This window comes from Cygnus olor, chromosome 9 (assembly GCF_009769625.2).
Source record: "Cygnus olor isolate bCygOlo1 chromosome 9, bCygOlo1.pri.v2, whole genome shotgun sequence".
Classification (NCBI taxonomy): domain Eukaryota; kingdom Metazoa; phylum Chordata; class Aves; order Anseriformes; family Anatidae; genus Cygnus; species Cygnus olor.
The window spans coordinates 50,189-74,363 of NC_049177.1; the positions used below are offsets into that span (position 1 = coordinate 50,189).

The 24,175-nt window shown below is 37.7% G+C and overlaps 1 protein-coding gene across 1 annotated transcript; it reads right to left on the reverse strand.

Annotated features, from left to right (window-relative positions):
- Positions 1-1,115: 1,115 nt before the first annotated feature.
- Positions 1,116-22,696, reverse strand: CPB1 (carboxypeptidase B1). The gene is made up of 11 exons (XM_040566963.1): positions 22,541-22,696; positions 22,361-22,436; positions 19,714-19,838; positions 17,887-17,986; positions 16,087-16,188; positions 15,299-15,400; positions 13,004-13,114; positions 12,802-12,892; positions 11,945-12,147; positions 2,633-2,717; positions 1,116-1,438 (listed from the first exon to the last, which is right to left on the reverse strand). The coding sequence occupies exons 1-11, from the start codon at positions 22,609-22,611 to the stop codon at positions 1,251-1,253; spliced, it is 1,254 nt and encodes a 417-aa protein (XP_040422897.1). The 5' UTR covers positions 22,612-22,696; the 3' UTR covers positions 1,116-1,250.
- Positions 22,697-24,175: the final 1,479 nt, after the last annotated feature.

The following is a 24,175-nucleotide window of genomic DNA, read 5'->3' on the forward strand; positions in this document are numbered from 1 at the left end:
CAAACAAAAAACCAACATGGGTATTTTCACACACTGTTTAACTAAAATTTAGATTGCATCATGCTTTATTACAGAGTGGAAAATAAATTTGCTGATTGTCTCTGCTACTTGTAAGCATAATTCATCTTTCTGATTTGTAAACTACACATATTAACTCAGATGTAATGCATTTGGAGTTTTTATGGTTACCAAAACCAAGTCCTAACAGTCTTAATCTGAGGTAGGTTTTGGTCAGCTCTGTGAAGAGATTGTCAGCGTAGGCTGTATAGCTGTAGAGCATTTTAAAGCAAGTTTTAGGTTAATAAGCTTAAAATTATTTTGATATCAGTTCAGGAAGAAAGGAAGAATGTTTCAGGTTCCTGTTCCTTGTATTTTCATACCTTTTAGATGGTTTGTCTGTCATGAGTTTAAAATATTAAACTTTCAGTTCTGAAGTTTACTATACTGAACACAATAAAAGGGAGAAAGCTGGGGAGGGCTTGAGGGGAGGGAGTGTCAGAGACAGGGGAGAACAGAAGACATGGTGAAAGACATGGAAGTCATGATATTAAAGACAGAAGGATGTGCTACATTTACCAGAAGAAATTATAGGAACCTGAGTGAGAAATCCCACCTATTAGTGATGGGAGGAAATCAGGAGCTGCCACAGTCCTTGGAGGTCAGACATTAATAGCTTGCCGGTCTTCACAATCCTATTTTGTGAGAGAATTAGTATACATTCTTTGCTCTATCTGTGCAATTCCAGTGAAGCCAACATCCAATTTCATTGCCTGAGAGTGCCATTCCTTTAAAAATGTGTTTTAACAGTCAAAATATACAGGATTGGCTTATTTATGCATTTAATCCAGTCACTAGAGAAATTCTCCAAACACTGTGTTGTTAGCATTTTATTAGTGGTTAGCAATGAAATATAGCCAGGTAATTCCAAATAAAAAATAAATAAATATGGAGACAAGGTTGGTAGGGATAAGTAATTGAAAACTTGTACTTAATGATGTGGATCTCAAAAGATCAGTCAAGTACTCGGGCATGCATGCTTTACCAGCAAGGATTGTCTTTCATCCCCCCTCTCTAATTATAGCAGTTGCCTTAGTAAAATATGTAATTTATCTCACAGTTTTTTATTGACCTATGATGGAGTAAGGATACGACTCAGAGCAATAAGTAAAACAAAAATAAAAACCTATTGAAGAATGAAGGGGAAGATGTCTTTGAATAAATCCTTCTTTAATATTTTTTAGAACTTCATTCTAATACAAGTGATCAAGGACATAATTGGCAATGTATTTAACAGCAAGCAAAGTCTCCTCACAGGTTGGCTTTATCTGAGATTCAGGGAGAAGAAACCCATAATAGCCAGTGTCTCGGAGCTCAAAAGTGAAAGAGTACTTGATGCCTTGATCATAAGCCCAGTCGTCAGAGCCCCCTGCAGCAGGATCTGATAAAAAAAATAAATAAAACATAACTGAAAAAGTGGAAATATCAAGTCACAAAGCTAGAAATATAGAATAAAGTGATAAAAAGTATATTTAGTGAATTGATTAATTTCTCTTTTTCATGGCAAGACTTCTTTGATTTAGGCCATTTGTGAGCTCCATTTCAGCTGATGTGTACATGGAAATGTAAACCAGCTATCCTGTTCCCTCCTTATCAATACGGTGGGCATGCCATGGGAGGAGTGTCTGGGGAGCAGGAGAATGGCATGCTTTTTTGGGCCTGTTTAGAAAGATTTGATAGCAGAAACAAATAGTTTTTGCAAAAGAGAAATTGCTTTTGAGATTCGTACGGATCTGAAAGAACCACAGATCTGGAATATCAGTTGGATCCTTTTCTTCTGGAAGAATAGTACATTCCCATTCCAGTACTTTGGTACAGTGAAAGTGGTCTCTTTTCCTAAGGAAGGAGCTTCCAAAATTGCTAAGCATCACCAAAATAGATTTAAAGGAAAAAATGTCCATAAATCCTTTTTTTTTTTTTTTTTTTTTAAAGGGGGGTATTTTTCAAAGGTTTTTAAAGTTATTTCAGAAAAGTAAGATTAGGAAGAGATCAGTTTCTGTACTTAAGGCAATTAAGAGCTCTTAAATATTGAGGTATAAAAGTTCTAGAAATCTAGAACTGGCCTCAGACCAACTTCTGACACAGCAAAGGCCATACCCTGACAGCTGAGTTCACAAGGAGTGTAAAAGAATGGAATTACAGCTGGTATATTTCTCAGACCATAACACGAAGTCAAAGAAATAATTAATGGTGCTGGTAGAGTGGTTGAACTATTCTTTAGCATTCAAATCATTTTTCACTTTGACTTAGAGATGGTGGAAATATAGAAAAATTCAGGGTCAGATTTTATATTTAAATCTAAACTGGGCAGATTTTGGGAATTCATGCTACGCACATGAATTCCTGAACACTTTACCACATCCGTTTACCTTCCTGGAGCCGCATACTCCCTGGGATCCTTAGGGCATATATCATTCCCTATTTTAGACATGAGAGATTGCATATATACCTCTGGGAATATGCTTGTGAAGAAGGAAGCTGAGTGCTTATGAAGAGGAACAAAAGTCGCTAAAAAACTGCATTTCAGAGTCTGACTAGCACTTAGTATAGTTGGTAAGTTTAGGCCAGTACTCACAGATTGTCGTAGCTCCTGGGCCATACGTATATTTGGTATTGTACAAAGTGGCCAGCTGTTTGGCTGCAGCACTAGCAATGGAATTCTGTAGGGGAAGAAGTATAAATGCAGATTTTTAGAAGCTTTTTGAGTGAATCTAAGTAAATGCGCTGTTAAATAAGCTGAAAAGCAGTGCTTGGGAAGTTTTTATTTGTAAACTGTTGTGTACCTTTGAAAATTATTAGTTGTCAGTAGCTGCCAATGCACAGCTTGTCAGTAATGAGCTTGTTCTTCAAGCTCTAATGGTGTGTAGTCTGGAGTACAGTCCGGTTTGTGTATAGCTCCCTTGGTGTATAGCCTGCTGTATAGATTGGCTAGGTAAGGGGAAAACTGCTAACAATATCTTCTACACTGAGAAGAAACTTGTACGACATTAAAACTAAATAACTTTGCACAATAAATTGTGAACGCACAATAACCTTTCTTTTCCTTCTGTTCATGGAGCTATAAATTCAGAGTAGAGCCAGTTTACTCAGTGAAGCTGAACACTCCTGGAAATGGAAGCAGATTAAGGTCTTATAAATATTAACAGCCAGAAAAGGCATAAATTACCTTGGAACCATATGTAGTCTCATTAATTTCAATTCATTTCCTGTGCACAGAGGGACTCATTCAACTCCTACTGATTTCAGTGAGGGTTGGATCAGGCCCATCAATAGTACTATGAAGCTTTGTATATTTGCATTAAGGAAAATTACAGACTTTTCTTTGGAACGTGTGGCTTTTCCAGTTCTTCATTATACAGCATGTTGGTAATAAAACATGAAAACTATTACTAGCAGATGATAAATATGAGTGATTTTTGAAAACAGATGTGCAGTATAAGAATAAGCGATGGGTTGCCATATCTTTCTTTATAGCTTACAGCTGAACATCTTACTATTCCAGGAATTTCCTCAAGCCCTTTCTTTCTCTGTAGGTTATACTCTGGCTTACTTCCCAGTGGAAGAGAGATCATATAATATTCTCTGTTCATACTTATGCTTCAAGTGTTCCTGTGAATTAATCAAAAAGGCATGTTGGACAATGCGTTTAGAAAAATCTTAGTTCAGTGAGAGACCTTTCTTAGCTTCTACAAAACAGCATCAAAATGTGTTTGCTTTACTACTGGCTGCCTAGTCTAGCACAGGGTTGCAAGTGTTTCTCCACTCCCAGGTGCTGGATTTTGAACATCCCAGAATTGTGGGAGTTTACTATAGAAATCCGTGGTCATTTTATCACATAAAGAATACTTAAGCAAGGTAGGCCAAAGAGTATTTGAAGCTTGTCCTTCCGTCTATAAAACTGGCTGTACCTGAATGTGGGGTTTTGTTTCTGGCCTCTGTTATCAAAACGCAACCTATTGTAGAAATAATGTTGCTTTGCATTTCACAGTCTGGGATTCATAGCAACAGGGGTAGTTGAGCTCTCTCCAGTGTGGTTTTGTTGTTGTTGTTTGTATGATTTTGTTTTGTTTTGTTCTAAAGTCCCCTCAAACTGACTCTTTTTTAATTCGTAATTATTTTAACACTTGTTGAGGAAATCATAGAGGTCGGAGAGTAGTATTTTCTAGTGATATCATTTTTTTCAGGCTTCTTTTTTATTTTTATAATATGTACATTTAATCAGCAGCTGAGATTGAGTTAAATTTGCCAATAGTAATTCTTATTCTTTCCAAAAAAAGAAAAAAGAAAAAAAAAAGTGAAAACAAAATTTGGAAAGATAGTTTTATCCTATGTATGGACCTGATGGTAATTAATATTTGCTCCCTCTTTAGAAAATTGCATCATAGGGGTAACAAAAGAGCAAAGCTGCTGTAAGGAAAGAGTGGGGCATACCTTTCACTCTGTCAAATGACTACTTAAAGTCATACCAGAACAGATATGCAAAAAGTATGTCAGGAAATCTTTTTACCTGAGGGATATTTTATTAGCCAGGAAGTTGTAAAAAGAGAGATTTGTAGAATGAGCAGTTGAGATTTCCAGCTGTATGGAGACTGGAATCCAGATAAACAACTTCCTTAAATTCCCCAGGTTGGAGATCAAGGTGGTATTTTAAATGACCCTCTTCATTAACTGAAGAACATGACTGAGCATTTATGACTTCAACATGAAATGAATCTTTGTCAGAAGTTTTGATATCTGATTTTTTTTTCTGTGTTAAGTTACTCTGTCCCAATTGCTGTCCTAATAGATGTATAGTCCAAAATCTGAAGGTCAAAACAAAATTCAAGTTTATAGGAACTAAAGTCACCTCTTTCTCATGATATAAAAAACAGGAATAATAAAAATGAAGTAGATTCTCGTGGGTCTAAATATAAAATAAGAGGGAAAAAAAATAAAAAAAAAAAAAGAAAAAAGTATTCAAAACCATCTGTAAAGAGGAACTAACTCAGAGACTTATACAGAGCTATATAAATAATGGGCAACGTTTCATGCCGGTGTGTTATTTGGAACACAGCTACAAAGAGAGGCATGGCTGTCTTTTTGACCTTTGAGAATACTCTTTACTGTTGACTGATCTTCAAGATTTCTTTGCATAACTGACTTAACTCAATTGTTGTGGTTTGTTTATTTGTTTTTGACTGTCAAGAATCTCTCTGTTGCAAGGAAAATTCTGCTCAGTTATAGTAGCCGAGAAACAACTGGTGCCCAGAAGTCCTCCAAATAACTCCAGATTAATACTTTGTAGCTGCACGCAGAAAGGGCTTTTCAGCCTCTGACTTGCAGCTGAACTCAGCGGGCAGGTCACCTCAGCAGAGGTAGGATTCCCTGAACTGCCCATCCGTCTGTGTTTACACTGCAGCTACGAACATTTGGCTTAATTTTGTGTACCGAGTACACGGGCCAGTGAGATAGCAGATTAGTGTTCTCAGTTGCCATTCTCTTACTTGATTCACAACCTTTAAACCCATTTTTTTCAGTTATTAGCACTTCATGAAAGATGTTGCTTATTGGCCTCTCTCTCAGTTCTCTTTTGATCTAGCAATGTAATTTATCAGGCTCAGCATCTTCTGCCTGTTAATAGGCAATTTTTTGGAGGAGCAGCTCCCTTATTTTACTCTTCAGGACAGACTTGCTAGCAAACTGACTATTTAGAAACACCTCAGGGATGTTGACTGTGCAGCTGCTGCATGAAGACAATTCCCTTTGCCATCATAATCTGGTGGTGATCTGGAGACGCCTGTTCACTGATTGTCTGGACCTCTTGCTCTCTTCTCTCACTGGACTGCAAATTGATTTGCCTGAGGCTGAAAACTGTGTTTTCCCTTCACTTCTGTCTTGTGTGCTACTTAAGCTTCCCTTAATTTCCTTTGTAATGAGAGGCTGAAAAGGTGGTATTTGCAAAGTTAACTTCAGCCAAGTGAAGCTAAAACTTGCAAGGCTTCTTGTTTTGCCAGTAAAAACAGACTCCCCTCAAGAGTCTGTGATTGATGTGTAATTTAGTTCACTGTTCTGTTGTTGCTCATAGTTAAGCATCTCCCCTAAGAGCCTAGGAAATCCAGCCAAGTGGAGGACTTCAGTATAGTACTTCTTTTTTCTTTGCAAGCTAGTTCCTCTAAGGCAGTCTTAGACTGAGTAAGAAATCGATCCCTGGCGAGAGGGTTTCCAGTGTGACTGAGTTAAGGTGAACCTGCCCTACAACTGTAGGAGTCTTGTCTTGGAGCCAGGTTCACAAATCAGCTTCATCTGGAAGAAGCTGCTACTAAAAACATCATTTTCACAATAGACTGTCAGTACCAAGTAGTTCTGTTGTGGCAAGCTCAGTGAAAGAGCTTCCAAATTTTGCTTTTCTGCCTGCTTCCATTTTCTGTGCTTCCCAGTTTCTTTACTGAATATTTACTTGTAACAAGTAGTACAATCACAGGAGTTTGAAACAGCACAGATAGAACAACAGGAGATTTTACAACTCAAAAATTGGTATGTCTGAATCCCTCAGATGATAGGATTTTTGATGTTCAAAAATTCCTTACTACAGGTATTCATGTATCTTAAACATTTAGGAATTAAATCAGGAATTAAAAGACTTCGCTCCTAGCCATCAGGTTAAATAATCAGACTAATATTTACAAAGTCATGCAATGTATTTGAAATTCACTCTTCTTGCAGGCTTGATAGACTCTAGGCATATCTCCACCTTCTACTATGTCCTATTTTAAGGGCTCAAGAGGAAACGAAATGGTAGACCAACCCCACATGGAAGACTCATTTCAGTGATCTTAACAACAAATGTGGAAATTCCATGTCTAGAAAATTATATTCATTTGTGAATTAATATAATAGTCTGTAGCCTGCCAAAGAGTAATAATACAAATACACTAATCTAACGGAGTATGAGCTGGCTGCAGGCATGTATTTGGCCCCGAGTTTGTTGTTCGGCTAAGAGATAGAATTGAACCTGGAAAGGAAGAGAGAGCATGATGGACATTCCTCTGCTCTATTAATTCATAGTTCAGAGCCAATGCAAATACAAACAAGAACTGATAAAGCTAGATTTGTTTTTGCTGAAAATGAGGAAAGCATTATTCATTATTTATTATTTCCTATAAGGTGACCTTATAGGTAACCATGGCCAAAATCTGAACTGATTAAAATATATGGGCTGAACTTTTTATGAAAAGTGTGGTTAAATGCACAGTTTTTTATTGCAAGAGGACAAATATGTGAATAGTAAAATCAAGATAAAGAGAATCTTTTTGGGGTGGAGAGAGATGCTGGCCTTGCCAAGCACATTTTTAATTGTGAAGAGCTAATGCTTCTGTTCTCAGCAGGAGATGGATTCAAGCATGTATTCTGTGTGCAGGGTAGCTCTCTGGGGTATAGTAAAGAATGAGTCAAGTGAGGATTATGAAGCAAGCAAAATGTGATCCACCAAAACAAAGTATATATTTCTTTCAAGGAGTCATCACAGGAATATTGTGTAACTTCTGAGAAATTTCTGACCTAGATTTTCCTGTCTTGGGTGTTTGTATTTGTTCAAATATTGTTTGGATAGCGGTGAAAGTTCTGTGTAGCATCTCAGGAGGGAAAAACACAAACAAACAAATAAAACCACCCAACCCTGAATACAGGGAGAAGAATTGGGGGAAAATTCTTTTGTACTGTGGGGTTGAGGTCTTCAGAGCTCCTCTTGCCTCTGAGCAGAAGGATGTAAAGGTTTGGGAAGCAAGAGACATATGTGACTTTCATCACCTGTCTTACAGCCTAGTACTGGGGGTGGTTGAGGGATAGTCCTAATCCTCCACTCAAAGCAAGTTGCAATAAATTAGAGGTTGTTCTGATTAGCTATAGCAATGAAGGATGGAGCATAAAGGATGTCCGGGACTCACAGAGTGCCCTTTTCTACCTGAGAAACCAAAACCAGAATAGTTTTATACCTTCTGGTGGTTTCTTGAGGCAGTGAGCAGACAAAGTCTTTTAAGCCCCAAGGATATCGGACGCTGCTCAATACTCTTGCATGAAAGGAAGGTACAAGCCTTCTCTAGATCTTTCTCTTCTGTAGGCTTAGTGTTTTCAATCTCAAATTACTCAATTTTTGTGCCGTTTTGTATCTCAGACATTGGAATGCAGCACAAAGCCCAGTGTATTATGCTACTTTTAATTAAATACAATGGAACAAAATGTTATTAATTATAAGCAGACATGAAATTTTGTTTAACCATGTCAAGCTGCTCACTGAAAGAGATAAGAAATTGTAGTTTTATTTCCTATAATTTATTAGATCTGTCAGAGTAAAAATAACATTTAAGATAAGATAATGGCATTATAATTTTTGCTTCTTCATTTGAAAATTGATTTATGGTCCTCTTATTTGCCTAAATAATTTATGTGAAAGGTTGAGAATCTAATTTTCCAGATTTCCCTAAATTCCAAATCTATACAGTAAATTTAGACATGAAATAATGATTGGCATGCCACATAATGTCTCTCCTTGTAGGTGTATCATTTTAAGCAAATACAATTGTTGATTGAAAATTCTTAAATTTCTTTAGTCACAACTCAGATTAATGTGCTTTAGTTATTTGAAGTAGCCTGAAAACCTGCACTTTTGAACCTGACCCAGAGCTTGTGGAAGTCAGCATTTCTGTTTAATTCACTGGTGTTGGAGTGAATTGGGATCGTTTTGTTTAATAACCCCAACTATAGGCAAGCTTGATTGGATGATACTCTGATCTTATTCTCCAAAAGAAGGGCTTTTGGCAAGAAAAAATCTTTTTAAAGTCAAATACTACAGAAGCTGAACCTCTCTGGGACCTCACTGTCTTTTTGTTGGTATCACCAGTAAAAGAAATGTTTTCCTGTAATTAAGACATGAAAACCACTCATTGGGTCACCTTGTCATGATGGTGAAGTTCGTGATTGCTTTGTAAAGGAAAATAATGGAATGCCCTCTGGGATCATTGGGCTCAATATAAAATATAAGATAAAGTGACATTGAAAAGACTAACTTATGAAATGAAATCAAATGGTTGAAGAGAAATATACAGTTTGCATTCTTAAGTATTTACTTTTTATGCTGAATAGTAATAGTAGACTCATTCTCTATGGCAGGAAGAGAATTGTTACTGATTAAAAACTGCAGAACGATAGGGTGATTCATTAAATCATATATTGGAATAGAGCATTGATAATACAAAATTATAATTTGATAAAAGAATGTGAAAATGTAGAAAAATCACATAAGTTCTTATTGTTAAGGGTTGTTTTAATGGATAGGATTTACTATATTTTTTTAATAATGGGCTGTTGATGTAAACTTTTTGGATTTAATACTGTGAGAAACATGCTGTGCTTTTAGTTATGTTTCATCACATTTGCTCTTGATTCAAAAAGTTGGGCAGAATGTCATACAATTTTTTAACACATGGGAACTTTGTGATCTTGACAATGAAGCAGCTCAAGGGTTTTATGTTGTTTATTACTTGAGACTGAACTGCAACGTGTGAAATGTGAAGCTTTTGTAAAAACTGAAGACAAGAAGTTACTATAGTTCCCTGGAATAATTACAATTAAAACCTTCTGCAAAATAAATTGAGGAGGCAAAATTTTCATCTAGATTTCATCCTCTCTTTTTAGGCTGTAAAAAAATGCAACAAGAAACTTCACTGTTGGCCCCAGCTTTCATTTGTGCTTTGGAATTATGACATCTACTTGGGAGCACTCATAAATCTGTCAAGCCTCCACAGCAGACCGGCACACTTAATGTTGTTGTCTTGGACTGTTGGCAGCATCCCGAAAAGAGGGGGAATCAAGATTTGTTTGTTTTGTTTTGCTATGCTGCTTTCCCTGCCAACAGCTCCTAGCTGCTATTATGCCAAAGAACTGAAGTAATTTTATTATTCCTGATTGTTGATTCTTGGCCTTATAAAATGTTTACAACTTTTATACAGATTTAATATTTTTAACCTCCCTCTTTTTTTTTCTTTTTTTTTTTTTTCCTAGATTATACTCCAGACTGTTTTATCTTATTTAAATGGTGTTAGGGTGTGTCCTTAATCTTGGATAGATAAAAGAGTTGTTGTAATTTAAAACACAATATTGATCCTCTCTTCTTCCACATAAAAAGTGTTTGAGTTGAGACCTGTTTAGAAAGGCTTCAGAACTGATTTTTTTTTCACCTGTTTTGTGTGTAACTGTTTTTAATTACAACTTTGACAAAAACTGCCTCATTTTTCCCAAGCTATATCATTCTCTTTACTAGGAGTTTCATCTAGTTCTTCAGTGAGAACTAGGGTTTAGTAGGAAGTGTTAGAAAGAGCTCCTTATTTGCTGCTGCTGCTACCAATTCAGTCATGTCTGTGTAGTTAGCACAATCGAGCAAGCTGTTGGCTTTGCTTACAGAGCATAATGTTTCTGTATAATGTTCTGCAACAACATACACAGCAACCTCTTGCATTAGAAAGAAGCAGTGCTGCATGACATAGTGAATTTCTGTACAGCATGGCTGGAAGGCAACCCTGACCTTGTGGCAAATTCATTGGAATTTATGTGGAAATTAAGTAAGGCTCGAGTTTATCCCATGCTTGAACTATGTGGAAGCCATTATGGTTTCTCTTGTTCTTGCTGTGAAGGACTGAAGTATTCTCAAAAACTGGTAATATATAGAATCACAGAATCACACAATCATCTAGGTTGGAAGACACCTCCAAGATCACTGAGTCCAAACTCTGACCTAACACTAACAAGTCCTCCACTAAACCATATCACTAAGCTCAACATCTAAATGTCTTTTAAAGACCTCCAGGGATGGTGACTGAACCACTGCCCTGGGCAGCCTATTCCAATGCCTAACAACCCTTTCGGTAAAGAAGTTCTTCTTAATATCCAACCTAAACCTCCCCTGGCACAACTTTATCCCATTCCCCCTTGTCCTGTCACCAGGCATGTGGCAGAATAGACCAACCCCCACCTCACTACAGCCTCCTTTAAGGTACCTGTAGAGAGCGATAAGGTCGCCCCTGAGCCTCCTCTTCTCCAGACTGAACAATCCCAGCTCCCTCAGCCGCTCCTCATAAGACTTGTTCTCCAGACCCCTCACCAGCTTTGTTGCCCTTCTCTGGACTCACTCAAGCACTTCGATATCCTTCTTGTAGCGAGGGGCCCAAAACTGAACACAGTACTCAAGGTGCGGCCTCACCAGAGCCGAGTACAGGGGGACAATCACTTCCCTAGCCCTGCTGGCCACACTGTTTCTTATGTAAGCCAGGATGCTGTTGGCCTTCTTGGCCACCTGAGCACACTGCTGGCTCATATTCAGCCGACTATCAACCAGTGCTCCCAGGTCCTTCTCTGCCAGGCAGCTTTCTAACCACTCATCACCCAGCCCGCAGCTCTGCTTGGGGTTGTTGTGCCCCAGGTGCAGGACCCGGCACTTGGCCTTGTTGAACTTCATACAGTTGGCCTCAGCCCATCGGTCCAGCCTATCCAGATCCTCCTGCAGAGCCTTCCTACCCTCGAGCAGATCGACACACACACCTAACTTGGTATTGTCTGCAAACTTACTGAGGGTGCACTTGATCCCCTCATCCAGATCATCGATAAAGATATTAAAGAGAATTGACGCTAGTACTGAGCCCTCCCTGGGGGACTCCACTAGTGACCGGCCTCCATCTGGATTTAACTCTATTCACCACAACTCTTTGGGCCCAGCTATCCAGCCAGTTTCTAACCCAACGAAGTGTACGCCAGTCCAAGCCAAGAGCAGCCAACTGCCTGAAGTCACACAGACCTAAACAGCAAGTGATTTTTTCTTATTCTTTTCATTATATCAAAATGACAAAGAGCTTCTACTTACCAGTTCCTCATAATTCTCTGGGTATTTGTAAGTATACGAATAAGGAAACAGTAGCATCTGGGAATAGGAGTGAATAGTCAGATATGCCTTGATTGTAGAAAGATGTTCACGAATAAAATCAGCCAAAGCCTTGGTCTCCTTTTCAGACTCAGGTGCAGAGCCACAGTAAGTGGAATCGCAGGGTCTTCCTGAGGCCCCCATACCTGGGAAGAACAGTAAATTTAATGAATATTTAACAAAAAAAAAGTTGGTTGTTAGGAAAGTGATTCTACTACACTTTCGTAAATATGACTTGGAAATCCTACTGACATATCAATCCTACACACATATCAGAAGAGAGAATTTCTTCTTGCATAGTTAAGACACTGGGCAACATGACACAGCATTAAGTAAATATGCCCTGTAGTATCTACCATGTGTATATCGGAAAAGACGTGAGTATTGATGCAAAGCCCTATATTATCTAAATGATTTAGTATATCATTTGCTACAGTACTTAATCTTTTCCTTGCATATCTCCCTCAGCTCTAAGATGCTTCCAGGAGCCAGTGAGGTGAGAACCACTCAAAAGGCACCCCTCTCCACTGAGTGAAACCAATCAAAATAAAACTATTCTTGCTTCTGTTCTGAACTCTTCTGTTCATAGAAGTAGCCATACTGATGACACTAGTAACCAAGGACTGTTTTTTTTTTCCCCAAATTGCCCCCATATTTAACACAAGATATTCCACAGTGCTATATTGGTGATCTTGACTCAAAAGTGAGATGGACCAACATGTAGGGGAAAACCTATAATTAAATATCTTGGCTATTGTATTCCTGTATGATTGCTGCAGCAACTGTTAGGAGACACTTACTGCACCAGCCAGCATCAAAATTCCTGTTGGGATCAGTACCAATGCAAAAGCTGCCAGAATTTTTAGAGCGTGTCTTTCTCCACATACGGTCCTAAAATAGAATGGTGAAATGCAGATCAAAAGTAAGAACAAGTTTTAACCATTGGCTTAGCCAGACAGATTTTTTTGTTGTTGTTTTTGAGAGAGAGAAGAACATACTTACATTTGTCCAAGTGTAAACGTAACCATCAATATTAAGAACAGGCAAAACATAGAAGTCCAGGTTGTTGAGAAGTCTGGTCATGACATTATCTTTTCCATAGGTCTCAACTGCCTAGTTGGAGAGAGTTAGAAAGAATTGATGATGTCTTTATGGAAAGAAAACATCTCCTGTATGCATTTAAATGCCTGGGTCTAGATCAGGAATTAATGTGGTAGGCAAAGTCATCCAGGTCACTCCACCACGTAAAGTGGCAGCTCTGATGTTACATATACCTAGATGATTTACACTTACTCAAACCACACTGCTGTTGGAGAGCCATCTTATTTTGGTGAATAAGTTATATGCTAAAGCAGTGTTGAATTTGAACAGGATAATAAATCCCTGGAGAGAGATTACCATCTACTAGTTTCTTGTTTAAAGAAAAAACAGAGTGCCAGTCCATATATCTTCACTACATCTTGTCAACTTAAAGGTTGTTTTTTAGTTTATTTATTTTTAAATCATTTCCTGTTTTCGGTATCTGTTGTATAGACAAATTTCAGAAATAACAAGAATTATGAAGCATATTTCAGAGAACATCCTTACACATTTCCAGTCATAACGTCACAGTTACATGTATTATTAGGGAGGCAGATTTTTCCCTGCACTTTTCCAGTCACATACATTGAATAATGTACATAAGAACGCTGTATCCTTATGGCTCATGACCTAGCACTTTGTATGCTTGTTCACAGATTTAGGTCAGTGTCAAGTTAGTGTCCAGTAATCATGGAGATTTGCTCTTAAGAGGCTTGGTGCACCCATGATTCCTTTACTCTGTACAGATGTAAAGGACAACACAAGGAGCAATGCAATGGAGAATGGCATCTATTTTCCTGTAACTAGCAAGCAGACAAGTTGGATGGAAAAGCGATATTAGATCACTAGAATTTATTTTTTCCCTTTTTTTTTTTTGGTTGTTATTTGTTTAGTCTATTGTTTTTTGCATTTTCTTTTCTTTTAGATACATATAATAATCTACCTTGCTCATGTTTTTTCTGTAGTTTTTGACTTATGTCTAGAAGCAATCCCAGGTGAACCACTGATGGTTCTCAGAGGACTGTGCTTTTAAAGTGTTTCTACCTATCTACATTTGAATCCACTGTGCAGAGCCTCTGCTGGTGTCAGGTACATCCATGAATTAAGTGATCAGCAGGTAAAAATGACAGCTGTAGTGTTGTGAATTGCTGAGAGAAAAATGGTAGCACATAAGGCTGTCTGCAGCCTTATTGGGAGATAATGAAATAACATTCCCATTGACTCCACTGACATGTCATTTTCAATTTCCACTGCTCCTTACACAAAACTGCATGGCTGTCTGAGAAGATGGAGATTATACTTGCCACCAATGCCTCTGCCAGCATGGCTTACTCAAGTACTTTGACTTTCAAATCCCAGCTACTGCTTCTGTTTGTTTGGTTTGGTTTTAAATCTTCAAGCAGAAATTGTTACAAAATTTGGGATTCGATCAGTAAGTTGTTCTGCTAAGATGATTGATTCCCCAGCCTCCCCCTCCCCACCCGAAGATGAATGTACCTATTCTCTTTACAGAAGACTGTGCAGTGTTTGATAACTCCCACCTGCTTTATATTGGTGATGGTGAGAAGGAAAAGAGATATGAGGTAATTTTTTTCATTTGTGGCCTGAAGTGTCCCAGCCTGAAGTGAAGCCAGTTGCACCTGTGAGGCTTTCTTGAATATGTTTTAATGTTTTAGAAGCCATTCTGTGCAACTTGAAGTGACAGCTCAAAGAGAAATATACACATTCCTAAGTGGAGTTCAAGGAGCTTCAACTATAATCTTCCTCCTCTTGAATGCATTCCTCAGTGCATTCTGACTGTGCTTAGCTGAGGGTAGGTTTCCATCATTCCTGTTGTCCTACTGAGAAAGACTGCTTGCAGGGAATACAGCGCCTGGTGCTGGAGAAGGCAGCTGTTCTGACACATTTGGATGCCTTCTGACATGTCCTTGAACTTTCCTTTTTCCCTGTTCTTTATGACTATGTAAAGAACATGACTACATGACTATAGTGTTACTAGACTTGTTTACTTGTCTCTCACCTTCCTCTGACTACAGGTACAAAGATGAATTTACAGACTGTAAGTAACCCTTTTAGTTGTGAGTACCTCTTACACATGCTCAGGTAGTCTTAAGCCGCTCAAAGATTACAGGGCCAGACATTCAGATCTAATTTAAGTAGATAAAACAAAAATAGTTGCATTTTGTAAAACACATTTTGATCGTTAAGCTTACTGACTTCTTTCACAAACCACTGGCAGAAAGCAGGGGAGATCCACTCTCTTGCATGGAAACCACAATCCATAAAGATGGCCTTCTTATTTGTACCACTTTTTCCCAACTATGGATAAAAAACAAAACAAAACAGGTTCCAAATGAGATAATTTGTATGCAGAATAAGTCAGACAGCATGTTGACCTAAAGAATGTGAAACTTTATATAAATGTAGCATTCCTTGATTAAATGAAAATCTATGGAGTGTTCTCAACTGTAGCTGACTGCGATATTCAAGCTAACACCATACAATCATAATGATTTTATCTGTATTAATGTAGATAAGCCTTCTCTCCCACAATTATTTGATTATTCTGCACTTACATTTCCTGTGGTATCTCTAGTAGGTGGTCTTGTTTGGTTGGATAAGAGATGCTTATGCAATTTTGGGCAAGTAATCTTAATTCTCTCATCCTTATTTAATTCATGGTATCTTATTTTTTCATAACAGTTATTCCAAAAAATTGTAACTGATGAAGATACAAACAAATTTGTTGTTGCTAGAGAGACCAACATTTATAGATCCTGTTAGGGCAAATGGATTTGCAAATGACAGATGGAGAGATTATAGAGGTAGACCATTCACGTGGCTCACAGGAGTGTTGCTAAATTTATAGTATAAGTAGTGCACAAAATATATTTGATTTCCTGAAAAATGTATATTAACATATCTTAGTGTCAGTGGGGATTTAATAGACATTATAGAGGCTAAGAGGGGAAAACAGTCTGGCACAGAGAAATCAGAGCACTTACTTTGAGAAGGTACATTGGCCGTCCTTCGTATGTTTCCCCAATTACACTGCGAGAAACAAGGTCTGGGTTCTGAGCAGTAATATCCTCAGTCCAAGCAGCTATCTGTTTAATAAGGAGAATAAATTTATTGATGTCTCTGTCCTCAGGTCCAGAGTAACGAATTCATAGATTTCAAGCCAGAAGAGTTTATAGATTTCTAAGAATTAATTCCTACTTATACTACAGCTATATATCTCATCTTTTTTTTTTTCTTTTTTTTTTTTCTTTCCCCAGTGATAGTGGTTCATTGCAGACCTCTCAAGCTATTGCAATGACTGCCTGAATTAATATTTTCTGGTGTGAATTTATCTAGCACTTCCTGTCGTTGGAGAGTGGCTGGTGGATTACAAAACCTTTTGAATGCTGACCCTACATAGGACTTAGAGATTATGGTCTTGTCATCCCTTAAACTCTCTTAACAAAAGAAAAATTTTTTTTTTCTTGTTATACTAGGTAGATTGAATGCCTTAGATCTTCTACATGTTGTCATGTTTTTCACTTTCATGGCTCTTCTATTTATTATCATTCTTGAATTGTTGACAGAAGCACTGGACAGGGATTTGCGAGAACAGTCCACCGAAGTCAAATATAAAAGAAAGAAAATGTCCTTCAAACTATTCATTATTTAAGGGAAAGAACTAGTCTTTATTATTTTAATATTTGAGCAGATTCCCTTTGTACCAGGTTCAGATGCTCACAAAAAAAGTCATCACATCCATACAAAAAAGCATTTTCTGCCCAAAGAGTCACAAACTAAGACAGGAGACAGCAGATGGATCTAGACAGACTGGCAAGGGAACATTAGAAATAATGGTTGACACTATGGATGATAGTATTTTATAACCTTAGCAGAGTCAGAGGAGCTTTTGTTCTTATTTTTAGATAGCCTTATAGAAGCAGGATTTAATTAATTAATTATTTTTATGAGAGTTCTGGAGGAGGAAAATTAATTAGTTCTGTACGTTTAGTTCTATATAAATCTATAAATATCACCTGGTGAGGAAGCACAAATTTTATTGTTTGAAAATGGAACAGGTAGGCCAAAGATCATCACAGAAATGAAAGATTTTTTCAAGGAAAGACAGGAAAGAGATATTCTCATACTTGTATGAGAGTATGAGTGTATACTCATATGTATGTGTGTACACATAAGTAGTGTATACTCATGAGTGTATACTCAAGTATACAAGTGCATACTTGTATGAGTATGCAAGTATGTGAGAATAATATGAGAATAATGTGAGAATTGCAGGTTGCATACTTGCAACTGTGATGCAATGGATGTAAGGAGCCACTGCAAAGATGTAAAGTGGGGGATGACATGGTCAAGACTATGTGTCAGGAAAAATCAGCGTGGCTGTGAAGAAAGGAGGGAGCAGGGGAGAGCTTAAGGTGGAAGATGAAGATCTACAGTTGCGTCAGGGGATAGAATCAAGTTGTTGCTGAAAAACTTTTTAGCAGAAGAGATGGGAGAAAGAGGGAAAAGGGGAGTAAATTGGTAGTGAAGCATGTCAGCCTGGCCATTGGATTTCTGACAGAGTTTCCCACAGCACTGGGAGCAGTGGAGAAAATATGTGTAGGTGGATGGGTTGTGCAGATTAGCTGTGTAATGAGCAAAGGAGGAGAGAGAGAGTTTGGAGAAGGAGTTACCATGTTAATGGATGGAACAGAAGAGAAAAAGGGAAGAAGGCTGGAAGAATATCAGAAGCCATTCTGACTACAGAGGCCAAGTTACCAAGCTGATGAACTTCTAGACTTTACCTTTTCCCAGGTGTTGTACTTTTCATAGCTGTGACTGGTGCTACGAGCTTTGCTGTCAAACTGAGCATCCAGTGCAGTCTTCAGGTTGTTGATCAGAACTCTGCAATAAGCCACCATGAAAAGTGGAAAGAGAGACATACACTTTACTAGCAGGAAAGCAAGAACCAGTTAGATACTTAAGAATCTCCCCAGAATTAAGGCCATGTTGAATGTGAAGTGAAATATGGGGGCCTGATTTATGCATTTGAAAATAACAGTAGGTTCAAGTTTCAACCTACTTCCTGTCTCATCCTTGCTGACGTTTGTGGAGCAATAGCTTCATCCTAACTATTACCTGCCTTCTTACTGCCACCCCAGCAAACCTCCAGGGTGGCAACAGTTTGATTTAGGAAGAATGCTGAAACAGTAGAATGTAGAAAACTAGCTCTGTATCTGAAATCAGCTCTCTTTCCTTCGGAGTGACCTCATGTTACCAGATTGCCTCTGCCTTGAGAGGAAAAGGACTCTTTCTTGAATTGCTGGCACTGAAAGACAGACTGCAGCACCATCCTGCAGCAATGCTGAGATGTTTGCCTGATTAAATTATTTGTCAAACCAAGCTTCCAAAGTTTAGGTGGAGCTTGCAGGTGGCATGATCCATCCTCCAAACTACTTTACTGCTTGTGAGGTGGGCTGTTAAAGTAGCAACACACCACAGTAAGAAAAATGCAGTATCCTACTGCATTGGCTGAATTTCTCCTGTTCCTCTTTCCCTGGGGCTTATACAAAGGCATACCTCATCACCGAGCGTAGTCTTGAGAACCTTTTGCTAATATCTCAACCTTGGCTATCAAGGAAAAGAACTTTTCTAATGTTTCCAATGCTTGTTTTAATATTCTTACAAATTTTTACTCGTTCAGGATATGTCCTTGATCATCTGTGATTTGTATGGAAGAGCAAGAGGCCAGTTTGTGAGGCACCACCAGCCTTCAGAACAAACAGTGCAAATGACTACATTGACATTGCCACGGCACTGCAGCTGCACTTCAAAAGAAGTGTAACTGCTTGGATTGTCACAAGGACACTCCACTGAAGTTTGTCAGGGACACCTTCCAGACATTATGGCCTTTGTTGCAATCAAAAGATTTGTACATGGACCTGAGGGAGTTCAATAATGTCACACGAAAAAGTAGCATATGTACAGTAGTTCCTCCTTTGGGTAATACTTCTGGGTATTACATTTTGAAATATTTAAGCTTAATTGCTCTCTCTTTGGAGAAATCACTGCCATGGATCTGCTATGTGACTTGTGTCCTGTTCTCTTCACTCCCTGGGCCCTTCACCGGCAGCTGTCTTCTTTTTGTCACCAGTTGTTGTTTTTTTTGTCCCTCTAGCTATTGTTTTCCAGCTTAGACAACTCAGTGGGGAGGCTCTCATGACTGCCCTTGGGACTCACCATTTTCTGGCTTCAATTCACTCATAGTATCATGCAAACCCTTCTGGTGCGCTTTCTGGCTCTTTCTAGACCTTTGCTGCATTTTGTCTTTAATGGTAAGCCCTTTTTGTCCCCAGTGCACTGCAGTGAGCTTTCACCTTGGGGAAATGCCTGGTAGTAAGTCCTCGCTTCTGGTCTCCTACCCCTATCAATATTTCACCTTATCCCTTTAATGCAGAGCAGGTACAGTCTGTTTGAACTGTCACAGGAAATCTGAACACAGTAGAGGCATCCACAGGAGGCAGGAAGTTTGTGACAGGAAGATGAGTTGACCAATAATGAAAAGATTAAACACATTTTACCCAGTATTTAATCTCCTCCTATTCAAAATACAGTAGTGGGAACAAACTTACCTATACTCCACTTTGTTTTCCTTCAAAAGATATTCAACCTCAAAAACCTTGTCAGCTTCAACTCGGAAATCAACTTGCATTTTTGGCTTTACCAGCGTGATATAGTCTGGCTGCCAAAAGTCAACCTGAAAGAAGGCCAAACAAATATGGGAACTAATAAATACATACATATGGCTGTGAGTTTTAGGTAAGTGTATGTGTGATAGTTATGTTGATTGTGATTAGTACAACAAATTTAATTCCTGTATTACACTGAATTGGTCTTGCTTGCCAGAAATATCGACCTAAGTTTTAAACATAACTTGATTAACAAGATTTTATTTGATCCTCCAATTTATATGGCAGATTTCTGGAAACGGTGGTGACAATTTCACAAATACCAAGTATTAACTTGATTTTTGGGTATATTCCATTTTTTACTTTTTAGATTACTTAATAGGGACTGCACTGATCTTGCACAGTGCTAAACATCAGTGCTTAGTTTTCCAGCTTCGGATGCTCACACCTATAAAATCCACCTCCTTGGCTTCATTGTAAAGATAATCTTTATATTGCTAGTAGATGTGGCATCTAAATTCACAGAAGACCCCAGTCGGAGACTGAACAGAGCAGTGTTAGTGTTATGCAGATATTGAGCTCCACCTATGAGCAGTTACTAGCTGCAAGTGCATACATTTGTACAGAGTATATGTTTGTACCTAACATGTTTGTACATGCTTGACTCTAAACAGTATACTTTGCTGGAGTAAAGGTTGCTAATCCGAATAAGGGTATTTAAATATACCCTCTCCTTGGTGTCTGAACAAAATGTTATTACCTTAGAATTAAAATAATATAAGCAGAGAGCAAAATCTTCTAAATGTTACAATATATTGGTAATCCCAGTTTAAGACAACTAGAATTTTCTGATAATGGATATAATTTACTCCATTTTATTTTTGTTATTGCCTTCTTTTGTTTAATACTCTTTAATGCTTTGATCATACTAAGTACCTTACCATTCCTTACTTTTGGCTTATTAGGGCAGTTGTAATCTGTTATTTCCTTAAAGGTGTTTTTTTAAGGTGCCTTAAAGGTGTTTTTCTTTTCAAACTTGAAACAGAAGAAAACAAGTATCATTGTAAATCAAATGGAAGGTAGCTCTGATATCCATAAGAATATTCTGAACTTCATTTGAAAGAATCTAATGCAAAGGAGAATGGAATTTTAGAACATATGGAACATTGTCTGCTCTGAGTATCCTGAACAGTCTTTTTCTATTACTACATCATCTGAACACATACGGATTTCTGAATGCTGTGCAAAATTTATGGTTATCTTTATGACTTTTTTCATTCTTTGTACACATTCCATTTGAGGTATTTGTACATAAGCATTAGACAGAAATGGCCTCCCAACTATAGTAGAGGGAGACTATGTCTGTTTACGTACTTTACATATATCAGCTGGGAAAGACTGTTGCCTGTATAAGTATTTTCAAGACTCATTTCACTGAAGTTTGTATGAGGAGTTTGCCTTTGGAAGATGTTGTTTAGTTCAGAATGGATAAATGACAGTGCTATCACTATTTCAGATATTATTTCAAAATCTCTAGATTAGAGACCTATTAAAAGCCAAAAAAAACAAAGCTGTTTTGCCATCCTAGTGCCTTTTCAGCCTTTCATCTCCTAAAAGTAAATGAAATTGGGGCTGGTGGGCATATTCAGAAACCATGCAACTTCAAGTGAGATGACTATTCCAGTATATACTGCTACATCAGTCCTAACTGATTGCTTTGTACAATAATGGTAGTTCAGGAATCTTTTCTTTGGTTAAAAGAAAACAAACAACCCTTTTACCCTACAGACTTGGAAGCAAGCATGGTATATTAATTTTCTTAATACTGGCAGCAACTTACCAGTAGTATGTTCTTCTGTAGAGTACTGGTTCAGCATGCTATACTAGCCTGCTGTTGATAGTTCTCCACATCTGCACTGCATGAAAAATACCATCCTTTCATCCTACAGATAATGGTGTCTTTTTCTCCAACAGCTATTTTACAACATCAAAGCTGAAGAGAAATATTGAAAACACATTTGCTGTCTTTATTGTTTTTTCTCATGTCATTATGTCATCATATATCTACATCAAGGTCAGTATGAAAAAATGCAGTGTGGTTGGAGAGAAAGAAAGCGTTAAAGCAAAGTCAGTGAAGAAAAGATGACAGGAGAGTCTAGAGGCCAAAGAAAAGTTCAATTTGCTGGGACCATGGATTTTTAGATTATTTTCATGAACAAAACATTTTGCCTATAATGCTAAAAATTCTTATACTTGGAAGTTCTATGTTTAATCTAATACATTCTTGAAAGAATCCCACAAGGAATATATAATTTCAAATTAACTTATTTAATTAATAAATCCTGGTGGGCACTTTGATGTTCAAGTGGGGTTAACCAGACTTTCTAGGAAGGCATTGGAATGTATTTATGTAACTAGCCTTACCATCTTCTCTGTTCCTTCTGAAGAAACAGTCCTAATGAGATGAATGGATTAGGCCTTTATTTCAGTAGCATGTTGTGTTTTGTGTTTTTTTTTAATATTCATTAATTGAGGAAAACAAGAAACGTTCTTTATGCATGCAATAGAGCTCTTTCCCCAAGTTCTTTACCTGCATTTTGCTGGCAAGGGAATTGATGATTTCCACCTGGCCCTCATTCTGTAGAATCACACGAAACACCTTATGGCTGAAAGGAGAAAGAAAAGTGGATTTTAAAAAGGTAAGTCAATTGAAAGGCTTTTGCTTACGGAGAATAAGGTCTGCAAATATAAACTCTGTGTCTTTACATACCCATCAAAAGCAAGATTGTGCGGATAAGCAGACACAGCTGCAGCACCCAGGAGAACCAAGAAGGCCCACATTATTTCAAAGACAAAAACCACATTTTCAGTTCTTCTAGACTGCTTTTATAATTTGTTTTGTCCTCCTTTTTATCAAAAATACACCAGAACAACCCACTGATCAGCTGACGGATTATTCCTTTGGCTATGTTTTATTTGCATACTATTTTTAATGTTTGTTTTAATTCACACCTGTAAAAACAGCTGAAACTCTCAAAGGTGTGGGGGGAGAGTGCTAAGGAATCTCGCTACTTGAGCTGAATAAACTTATGATTTGAAAAACTGAATTTAATTTTGTTCTTTTCTGTTATTTGTGGAAATTTTATTTTTTATTTATTTATTTATTTTTGTTCAACATTTGGTTGCTGGATTACAACCTTTACTATATTATACTATATTATCACCTCATGTAATGGCAGACATCTATAAGATGTTGTTGCAGTGTGATCAGTCATCTTAATCACACAGCACTGTCTCTTTTCCCGAATGGACTGGGGCTGACTCTGACAGAGGAAGAGGAAATACAGTTTGGATGTATGAATTATCCTTTTTTTCCCAACAGAGAGGAAAGGTACTGAACTTGTTCACTGCTCAATTGCCTCTCTCCAAGAAAATCAGATGTCTGCAGAACTGAAGGTGTAGAAATTTCTATTCACAGTGGAGTTGTACACATACTCCACATAATATATTCACTGATTCTCGCATGTTCTCTAATTTAGTCATGTGAGAATCAGAGGTAAACATCTTTTAAATTAACTCTACAGTGGGAATTACCTGTAGGCCAAGAAGATAAAATGAAATGTTGTCACACAAAAACATTTTTATCTTTTCCTTTCATGTTGTGCTTAGAATATCTGAGAATAGTGGATTTGTATCATGCTAAGCGCTTGCATCTGCTTAATTTTCATTAACTTGTACTTGGCATTAAATGTTAATTGTCTGCTGGTGCTGTGACCTGAGGTGACTGATGTTTTTGAAAGGCAGCCCCTAAATGAATCGGTATATAAACACGTAAAGAATGAAATTTGAGCTCAGTTCTGTTACACCTAAGGAACCTGACAGATTCCAGGGTTTCAGACACAGACAATCTTGAAGATGTTCTTTGACACTATGTCTGCTATTTTGCAGGAATCTGCATATATGCATTTCATATAATGTGTGAAAATGGAATATATTAGTCTCAGAATAAAAGATATAGCGACAGTTTCAAAGTGCAGAAAGTTGTATTGTTGATGACCATTTTAAGGATGACTGTGGTATCAGACACTGCACTTTTTAAAGAAGATTCTCTGGAGTCAGCTCAATAAAGCTGCAGCAGCCTAATATGCAGAATATCCAATAAATACACTTTAAAAATCAATGTACCAAAAATGCAGCAGTTTATACTTAACAATATGACCCATGATAAATATGTTCTTAAAAGGAGATTCCAAAACTACTGAACCTGCTTATTCAAAAGCTGTGTTTGCCAAATCATACAGTTTGAACTTACTTTACAATTAATGACCTAATTTGTAGCACTGTAGGCTCTTGCCCTGCAATAATCTTACTTAGTCAAGTCTCTAAGAAGGATGACAGCAGGAGT

Coding starts and splice junctions, on each gene's coding strand:
- CPB1 (XM_040566963.1), bottom strand. CDS start 22,611: ATGTGGGCCTTCTTGGTTCTCCTGGGTGCTGCAGCTGTGTCTGCTTAT. Junction 13,115..15,298: donor GCCAGTGGTTTGTGAAAGAA/GTCAGTAAGCTT, acceptor CTCTCCAACTAG/GCAGTTGAGACCTATGGAAA. Junction 12,148..12,801: donor TTTTGATGCTGGCTGGTGCA/GTAAGTGTCTCC, acceptor TGTTCTTCCCAG/GTATGGGGGCCTCAGGAAGA.